The sequence below is a fragment of the Euphorbia lathyris genome, chromosome 2 (assembly GCF_963576675.1).
Source record: "Euphorbia lathyris chromosome 2, ddEupLath1.1, whole genome shotgun sequence".
NCBI classification, from domain to species: domain Eukaryota; kingdom Viridiplantae; phylum Streptophyta; class Magnoliopsida; order Malpighiales; family Euphorbiaceae; genus Euphorbia; species Euphorbia lathyris.
Window position 1 is genome coordinate 138,828,153 of NC_088911.1, and position 10,097 is coordinate 138,838,249.

Here is a 10,097-nt window from a genome sequence, read left to right on the forward strand (position 1 = left end):
TAGAAAAAATCTTGCCTTTTAAAATAACAACTCTATTCTTATATTGCTACTAGGATAACAACTCCATTAAACTCCGTTCGTATATTGCTACTAGGATTTCGTGATTTTAAAAGGCAAGAATAACAACTCCGTTCGTATATTGCTACTAGGATTTGAAAGGCAAGATTTGTGATCGAGGTTGTAAAAAAACGCTGGACGCTAATAGGAAAAATCTTGCCATTTAAAATAACTCCGTTCGTATATTGGTACTAGGATAACAACTCCATTAAACTCCGTTCGTATATTGCTACTAGGATTTCGTGATTTTAAAAGGCAAGAATAACAACTCCGTTCATATATTGCTACTAGGATTTGAAAGGCAAGATTTGTGATCGAGGTTGTAAAAAAACGCTGGACACTAATAGAAAAAATCGAAACCGATCTCGATTTTGAACATCTAGACTCTCATTTTTTTAACACTGCCCGCGATTGAAACGAAGAAAATGAAACCAAAACACACGCTCACACTTTTTTTAAGTTGTTTCACTAATCTACATTCGCATTTAGCATAGTAGCACGACAAAACTATATTACATCAAATCATCCGTTTCCGTGCAACATAGGCTATAAGAATCTACAATTTGTTACCGCAGTATCCAAGGATTCATATCACTGATCCACTGGTACCATAATAAGGCAAATAAGATGTACCTGTCCTAGCACGCTTTCTGTCACTTTCGAATAGCGATGCATCCTGATAATTCTGTTGAGTATTGAAAGAAGCCGGGGTAAGTGAGTAGGCACCTCGGCTCCACAATGCCTTTTCATTTTCGAGCTCAATAGTGCGACGATAAATGCTTTGTGTATCATATCTGTAGCTCAGATTGTAATCCGTTATACATTGTAATACGGCTTTAAGAACACTTAATTCTTCATCTATTGCTTTCTCCTGCGAATAAAGAAACAAACAAACGAACAAACTCGAATTAAGAGCACGTGTTCATGTAATCGAAGACTGAAATTTGATGATTACCTTCATATATTCAAAGCATTTTTGCAGGATAAATTGCAGTGGGAATTTGTGAAGCATCCCGAAAGCAGTACTAAATCTAGCTGCATCTATGTGCTGCTTTCTTTCAATAAGCCTCTCTATAATCTCTGTACAATACACGAAGAAACATCGAAACCGACGATCAATGAGAAAAGATGAAGCAGATAAAATCAAACCAAATGTTGCACGGAAATTCTTCTTGTATAAAGTGGAGCTACTATAATCAATATTGCACCGAAACTCTTCTTCATTAGTGTTTCCACGTTTCATGTCCCTATCCGATTCCGTTTCCATTTCAGTTTCTTTTTCGTTTCCATAACCCTTTCCTAGCTACATTTTCTTAGAAATAACGTTTTCCTGTTTCCGTGCAATATAGACTATAATGCAGATAACGAATACATAGTTACAAAAAAAGATGCAGCATATAAAATCAAACCAAATTACAAATTATAATTAACCAAGAGATACATATCGCAATGTTGCACGGAAACTCTTATTCGTGATCATTTCCACGTTTCATATCCTTATCCTTTTCTGTCTCATTTCTTTATCGTTTCCATTACCCTTTCCTAGCTACAATTTCTTAGAAATAACCATTCTCAGTTTCCGTTTCCGTGCAGCATAGATTATAATGCAGATAAGGAGTCAAAAGTTACAAAAAAAAAAAAAAATACCGGGAATATTATGCGTGAAATCTAGGAGCCGGCATACATGAGGAGCATATCTGTGAGAAGCAACAGCCAGAGCAAGTTTTAAGATCTCCTCCCTTCCAAAATGATGCACCAGTTTATATGCAGCTAAAAACATTAGAAATGCCCAAATTTCGGTTAACTTGTCACTTCCCGAGCATAGATTTGCTTTCCACGAAACAGCTAGCTTTGCAGCTTCAGCTTTCACTCCGGGACTTATTGTTGGTGAGACTTCAATCAGCTTCTCCATTAAGAGAATCTTAGTCTTGAGATTTGTATTTAGTCCCAAAATGAACATTGCTGGGTCTGGAGATGAGTTTAGAGCAGCTAAAACTTCATTAGGCAACAAACTATCGTTGCCCGTGTCATCTGTTAGTATCCACGGACACGTCTTTTCAGGATTCGCAGTCCAAGGATTATTCGGTTGATGGTGAAAATCATCTACATTGATCAGAAATAGATCAGAATTTTCAAAGCATCAATGTTGAAAATGTAGCCTGCATATTATACGACAATCACGAAATATAGCCTGCTGTATGAATTTAGGGATCATTAGGTAGCGAAAAACGACTTACGAGGTTCAAGTGCCTGCCTATTCTGATAAACAGCAAGAGTTTGCTGTTCCTTCTGATCAAGATTGATGATACATGCTTCAAAATGTTTCACTTTTATTTCAAGTTTCCTTGAGCGTTCTTCCCACGTTCTTTTCATTGAATCGAAGTGCTTCTCCTTTTCTTCGAGCTCTTTACGCAATTCACAAATCTTTCTTTGCATTGAATCAAATTCTCCCTCTTTTGAAATAAGCTGATTGCAGGATATTTGGATTGATTTCAGTAACTTCTCCTTCATTGCAAGTTCTTCATTTCGCTCTCGAATAGATTTTCGAATAGCATTGAATTCCCTCACTTTCAATTCAAGATCTCTACAATACCTTCTCATTGTTGCTTTGAGTGAACTGAAATCTTCTTCTTTCGATCTTAGTTTTTTAGTAAGCTGTTTTATCCGCTGTTTTATTGCATCTTGCTGCTCCTCTTCGGGTTCAAGCTCTTCATCAGCAACCGAATCAAGATGTTTCGGTTTCAATTTGAGCATTTTGGAGCAATTATTTGTGTCAGATCGCTTCCCTTTAGCTTCAAGTACTTCAGTGTTCTCATCATTCAAGACTTTGATGGAATCAACATGTTTATCTTCAGTCGGTTGCTTCTGTTTCAAATCAAGTTCAGTAGAGTGAACGTTGGCCAATTCCTGCGGCGTTTCCAACTGCTTCGGCTTCAAATCAAGCTCACTGTTGGAATCACTATATAAACTCTTTATCATAGCCAAACCCTTGTGTTTCACCTCAAGTTCTTCATTGCAATTTGCAACAGAAGTTCTCGCCTTTTCGACTTCCTTCTCTATCGCTTCAAGCTCCTTCTTCGCGGATTCTAACTGCTTAGTTTTCAGAGAAAGGTCATTGCTACACTCCTCAAACTTCATTCTTACCAAACACAATTTCTCCTCGTTTGATTTGAATTCTTCGTTTTGTTCTTCTATTGACTTGTTAATTGTACTCAACTCAATTTTTTTCGTAGCAAGGTTCTTACTGAACTCTTCGTGCTCCTTTTTCACTGAATCCAATTCTTCCTTTTTCAAATGAAGCAGTCCATCAATTTGTTTAAGGGCCACCTTCAATTGTGTTTCTCTTGTATTAAGCTCCGAAGAGAAGTTCTGAATCCATTTTCCAAGCGAAGAAATATGTTTATTTTTCGATTGAAAGCCCTCAGACGGTTTTATATGCTCAGCAGTTTTCTCCATTAGAACAAAAACCTATGGAAACAAAAGGCAAAGATCATTTAATAAAGGAAAATAGAGGTGAAAATAGTAGATTCCGTGTTTAGAATTAGGGAGCACCGACACTTCTAGGAGGTTCACGTACCAGTATCGGACACTCTAGGGACACACAACTGACACTCCAAATAAGTGTCACATTGTTTTCTTTTTTTCTAATGGGACACGTTGTTTTCTTTTTTTCTAATGGGGACACTTCTCAAAAACTTTGAAGACACTAATTCTAAATTAATTAAGTAGAATACGGGGGCATTTTTTAATAATTTTAGAAAAAGAAGAGCATGATGTATACGAAAATAAAACAAAACCCTCATAAAAAAATCAAAATCTAATGAAAAGAATATAAGAACCGCTTTTTTATAGTTTAAATAGTTTGAAGTATCTCGTTTTCCGCACCTGTGCCCTACCGTGTTGGTGCTTCCTAGGTTAATTTAGAGCCTTCCCCCAAGAAATTAATACTCCGTGTATCTGAAATGTTCCTGAAAAATGGAAAAAGCATGAAACTTAGAAATCACAGAAAACTCATTGAAGCAATAACCTATTTAACAAAGAGAAACAAGTACCACTCACTCAATAATACCTAAAAAGGGATTAAACTTCACAATACAACAAGAAAATCATGTTTAGACCCTTCCCCAAGAAATAACATCATTATAGAATAATCCCCCAAATGAACCAATAAGAATCATGAGTTTATAAAAAGCTTAAGAAAGGGATCAAAATCAAAATAAATAGCTCACGAAACAGCGGGTTAAGCTCGAACTCGTCAATTTCCTAATGAGCCAAGTATGTGCAGGCAAAAGCTCGACTTGGCTCTCTTGATTACAGCATTGCTCAATATCCCTAACACCATTATAGACTAATCCCCTAAATGAACCAATGAGAATCATGAGTTTATAAAAAGGTAAAGAAAAGGATCAAAATCAAACTAAATAGCTCATGAATACGAATAGTATGTTGAATTCGAACTGGTGAATTTCCTAACAAGCCGAGTACGAGCAGTCAAAAGTTCGGCTCGCTTTGATTATAGCACTATTCAATAATCCCTAACAAAGCATTACACTTGACAATACAACAAGAAAATCAAGCATTACTAGAGGTGAAAATGGTAGATTCCACATGTTTAGACCCTTCCCCAAGAAATAACACCATGATAGAATAATCCCCAAATGAACTAATAAGAATCAATGAATTTATAAAAAGAAAACTAAAGAAAAGGATCAAAATCAAACTAAATAACGAAAAACATATTGAGCTCGAACTCGTCAATTTCCTAACGAGCCGAGTATAAGCAAGCAAAAACTGGACTCGGGTCTCTTGATTACAGCACTAGTGAATAATCCCTAACAAAGCATTACACTTGACTATACAACAAGAAACTCAAGCAGCATTAGAGATGAAAATGGTAGATTCCACATGTTTAGACCCTTCCCCAAGAAATAACACCATTATAGATTAATCCCCCAAATGAACCAATAAGAATAATGAGTTTATAAAAAAATTAAAGAAAAGGAGCAAAATCAAACTAAATAGCTCATGAACATCGGTTATCAATTTCCTAACGATTCAAGCAAAAGCTCGGCTCCGCTCACTTGATTACAGCACTACTCAGTAATCCCTAACAAAGGACCAAACTTCACAATACAACAAGAAAATCAAGCAGCATTAGAAGTGAAAATGGTAGCTTCCATGTTTAGACCCTCCCCGAGAAATAACACCATCATAGAATAATCCCCCAAATGAACTAATAAAAATCACGAGTTCATAAAAGAAAGTTACAGAAAATGAGCAAAATCAAACTAAATAGCTAGTGATCACTCGAACTCGTCAATTTACTAGACTCGGCTCGCTTGATTACAGCACTACTCAATAATCCCTAACAAATGATTAAACTTCACTATACAGCAAGAAAATCAAGCAGCATTACAGGTGAAAATGGTAGATTCCACATGTTTAGACCCTTCCCCAAGAAATAATCCCCCAAATAAACTAATAAGAATCATGAGTTTATAAAAAGCTACAGAAAAGTATCAAAATCAAACTAAATAGGCACAATTGCTACTTACTTGAAAAGTTCAAAAAACCACTAACCTTCAGGAATCCAAAAATGGCTGCCTTCGCTTCAATCAAAGTCTCGTTGATTCAGATAGATAGAACCCAATAAGATTTTGTGGAAACCCTAGCAAGATGAGTAAGAGATAGACACTGAAAGAGAGAAAAAGTTTGTTGGTTTTATAGAAGATGAGAAAACTAATTTTGAGAAAACTAATTTCACAACTTGGGCGTGAAGTTTCGGGGAAGAAGAAGATGAAGAAGCAATGGAAAGAGTATGATGTGATGTGACTGTCTATTGTCATTGCAGTGTATATACAGACAGAAATTGTTGCTTAATGAGGTAAAATACAAAATTCATATATGGATATTGTTGCCATATTTTTCCTTTTTTGGGGGACAATGCATTTAATACTGCATATGACATTAATTCACTTTAAATTTCATTATTCACAAATATATATATATATATATATATTAGGGGAAAAAATAAAACTCGTATGTGAATTTCTAATTGGCTAGACAGGATGCTACTACATGTACTGCTGCAAAAGATTGATTCTCTGACTTGTCGGGTGCAATGGGTCCAACTAATTAAAAAAAAAATTATGCTATCTTATCGGGAGATGATTGGGATTGCAAAGTCCAATGAACCGAGACCATGGTAGAATTTCTCGATATTCGTAATGGATTTTCCTTCCTTTGGCTGCATTTCGCTAAATATATAGTCGTGTTATTAGAGTAATTAGTGGACGATTACTAAAGTTTGAACAATTTTCTCAAAATGTCACGAAAGTTCAATTCGTCTTAGTATAATCACTTAAGTTTGTTTTATTCTCAATAAAGTCAATTTGAAAGTTTTCCAGTCATCTTTTCGCTGAATTGCTGACGTGGTATCTCAACGACACGTCAGCACCACCTGACATATTAAATAAAATGTAACTACATATTTTAGTTGACAATCGATATGCCATGTTGGTTAATTTGTGGTTAAAATTTTACTTGGGTTAATTTGTGGTTAAATTCTTTTTATTATGCCACATGACGTTGAGACATGTGATTAGATGTCATGCAATCAACTCCGGCAGAAAAATGATCGAAAAACGTCCAAAGTAACTTTATTGAGATAAAAACAGATTTAAGTAATTTTATTGAGACAAATTAAATTTATGTGGCCTTTTGAGAATATCATCCAAACTTTTGTGATCATGGATGTTAATTACCCCATGTTATTAAGTATTTTGATTTAAATTCTTTTCTTTCACGATATAGGGCATCGACATGTCCCCGTTGATGTTGTTTTTCAACTGAAAAAGAGTTCTATGAAAACTTTTAAGATTTCAACAACAAGGATTGTAATAAACCATATTCCAAGTTCTTCAAGAATAGTGGCGTTTGAGAACGTCCTGAAAGGAGTTCTATAAAACATGAGATAAAGTGTAAAAATACCTTTAAGATTGACATTTAAGAGTAATTTTATCTCTCACGTCTAAAATTGTGCAATTGTACTTCTATGTTGACAATTAAAAGCAATTTTATCTCTCATATTGGAAAATCGGGTCAATTTGAGAAATAATTCATCAAATTGTATTTTCTCAACCATGAATATGTCATTTATGCTTCACATGCGCGTCGTTTTATCACTAATTAGTTACAAATCACAAACATATGAATAGACGTGAAAAAAATAAATATAAAAATTATATTGTACTTTGTACGAGTCGAAAAGAAAAATCCAAATATTTCGTGAATTTAAAAATATTAATCTTCAATTCTATCACAAACTTAAAATGTGAAATCTTTTTTTAGAACTAATGTAACTGGTGGAGAAAAAATAGTAAAATATATGTGTTTTATAATGATATCTGAAATTAACCCAACTTGTCAACGTTATGGGTAAAATTACTCTTGGCTGCCAATGCTAGGGATAAAATTGCTTCTGCATATCAACTTCAGGGGCATTTTGCACTTTACCCCTAAAAACATTTAAGATTTCAACAACAAAGATTTTAGTAAACCTTATTCCAAATTCTTTAAGAATAGTAGCGTTGAGCTTCCTCGGAGAAAGATCATCAAACAATTTACAATCATGATCCTTGCGTCACCAAATAATTTCACGAAATGCTACTAATAATTAGGGTTGGGCACTGTTCCAATTGAAAGGATTTAGAATCTCTAATAATATTGGATTGAAAGTCGGGAATTTACAAAATCAAGTATCGAGAAATGGATTGGAAAATAAAATCCCTAAAATTTGATTGTCCTAAAAAACAGTGTCCAATCTGATTCGCGGATTCTATTCTGGTGCAATTGAGTACAGATAGTGATTCGGATAAATACTTGAATACTTTTAGGATGGAAATATGATTTTAGAAAATACATGTAATAGGTAGGCATGGGGTTTAGGATTTACAACTTTAAATGTTTGAATTCTTATTGGTTAAATTTGTGGAATATATTTGTTATATATTTGTTTTTGTTTAATTCATAATTTGTTTGATTTAATTGCTTAAAGGTAAGAAAATCCTCACGGGATACGAACGGATCTCGAATGTATACCTGTTAATAATTAGATGGGATAAATAGTTCTAATAATAAACGAGTAAAGATACGAAAATAACATCATCCATTTATACCTTACTTGTCATTAGAAATATAATTAAGAGAAGTTATATAGATAAGTAATATTTAAAAAAAAAACTATGCATTGTTAAATATTGAAATGATGATTATCAACTAATACAGTTAAAAATAAAATATATGATTTGTCAATACATATATAATAACAAAGCACTATAATATTAATTATAATATAAATATAATAATATTATTTTATATGAACTTGTAATATCCATTTTTGTACTGGACAATTTTTAACTTTAACTGAGGTATATCTGAAATTCTAATAAATTCGTAAATTATATTAGAATATAAAATTTCTATCTCACATGTAATTTATTTGAGAAATTACGTTTTTAAATCAATTTATTAAATATGAGTATAATCATAAATTATATTCGAGATATGATTTATTGAAATAAAAATATATTTATTAATTTATTATAAATTATATTAGAGATATAATTTTAAGTATAAATTTGAAATTGTCATGTTTCAAATTATAACTCGTTAATTAAATTTTTTTTTATCAAAATAGTTATATTAAATTCTAATTTTAACTCATTTGTTTCGAAGTTATATTTAGAAACCCTTATATAATAAATTTATAAATTATATTAGAATATAAATTTTCTATCTCACATGTGATTTATTTGAGAAATTACGTTTTTAAATCAATTTATTAAATATGAGTATAATCACAAATTATATTCGATATATGATTTATTGAAATAAAAATATATTTTTTAATTTATCATAAATTATAATATAATTTATTATATTTAAATATGAATTTGAAATTGTCATGTTTCAAATTATAACTAGTTAATTAAATTTTTGTTATTAAAATGGTTAGATTAAGTTCTAATTTTAACTCATTTTTTTCGAAGTTATATTTAAAAACCCTTATATATTTTAAATATAAATTTATGAGAAGAAATCAATTCTTAAAGTTATTTATGATGGTTTTAAAAATGATTTTTTATTTTAAATTGTGTTTAGAAGATAATTTTTTCTAAGATTAATTTACAACATATGGAGTAATATTCAAAACATAAATCAAGTTATTTAACAAGGATTGAAAGAAAAATAAAAAATTATTTTTGAATAATGATATTAATTACATTTTCATTGCAAAATATAATGTCAAGTGTTAGACAAATCCAATGAGAAAAGCTAGAAACGGCTCATTGTTTTTAGTAGTCCGGAGATTTGGAAAACCCGAATAAAAGACAGACCGGCTTCAGAACTCCCAAACCCAAAATTCGAGAGTCTCATATCTATCCGCATTTTTATAATCTCCTTTTTCACAATTTTAATTCACTACCAAAATTTTATGCCTTTGTAATTTAATCATTATTTTACTTAGTCCTTACCATCATTTATTATTATTATTATTATTATTATTATTATTACTATTATTATTATTATAGGGATAAGGTGTAAAAATACCCTGACGTTTGCGATAAGAAGTAATTTTACCCCTAACGTCTAAAATAGTGCGATTTTACTCATAACGTTGGCAGCCAAGCAATTTTACTCCTAACGTTGTCAAGTTAAGTCAATTTGAGAAATAATTCATCAAATTGTTTTATCGGTCGTGAATTTTGTCATCTATACTTCACATGTGAAACATTTTATCACTTATTAGTAACAGATCATAAACATATGATTAAACATGGAAAAAAAATAAAAATTAAAAATATGATGTCTATTGTACAAGTTGGACAAAAAATTCAAAATATTTTCCCGAATTTATAAATATTAATTTCCAATTCTATTATTAAATCATATAAAATATGAAATCCAAAAAAAAATGAACTAAAATACAATTGGTGTAGAATAAGGAACAAAATATCTGTGTTTTATAATAATATCTG

The 10,097-nt window shown here is 31.7% G+C and overlaps 1 protein-coding gene across 1 annotated transcript; it reads right to left on the minus strand.

Annotated features, from left to right (window-relative positions):
- Positions 1-496: 496 nt before the first annotated feature.
- On the minus strand, positions 497-5,850 carry LOC136217064 (uncharacterized). Its single transcript, XM_066003644.1, has 6 exons — positions 5,638-5,850; positions 3,943-4,025; positions 2,295-3,525; positions 1,705-2,160; positions 1,013-1,137; positions 497-928 (listed from the first exon to the last, which is right to left on the minus strand). The coding sequence occupies exons 3-6, from the start codon at positions 3,511-3,513 to the stop codon at positions 644-646; spliced, it is 2,085 nt and encodes a 694-aa protein (XP_065859716.1). The 5' UTR covers positions 3,514-3,525; positions 3,943-4,025; positions 5,638-5,850; the 3' UTR covers positions 497-643.
- Between the last annotated feature and the right edge of the window lie 4,247 nt (positions 5,851-10,097).

Coding starts and splice junctions, on each gene's coding strand:
- LOC136217064 (XM_066003644.1), bottom strand. CDS start 3,513: ATGGAGAAAACTGCTGAGCATATAAAACCGTCTGAGGGCTTTCAATCG. Junction 2,161..2,294: donor TAGGCAGGCACTTGAACCTC/GTAAGTCGTTTT, acceptor TGATCAATGTAG/ATGATTTTCACCATCAACCG. Junction 1,138..1,704: donor TTTCACGCATAATATTCCCG/GTATTTTTTTTT, acceptor TGTATTGTACAG/AGATTATAGAGAGGCTTATT.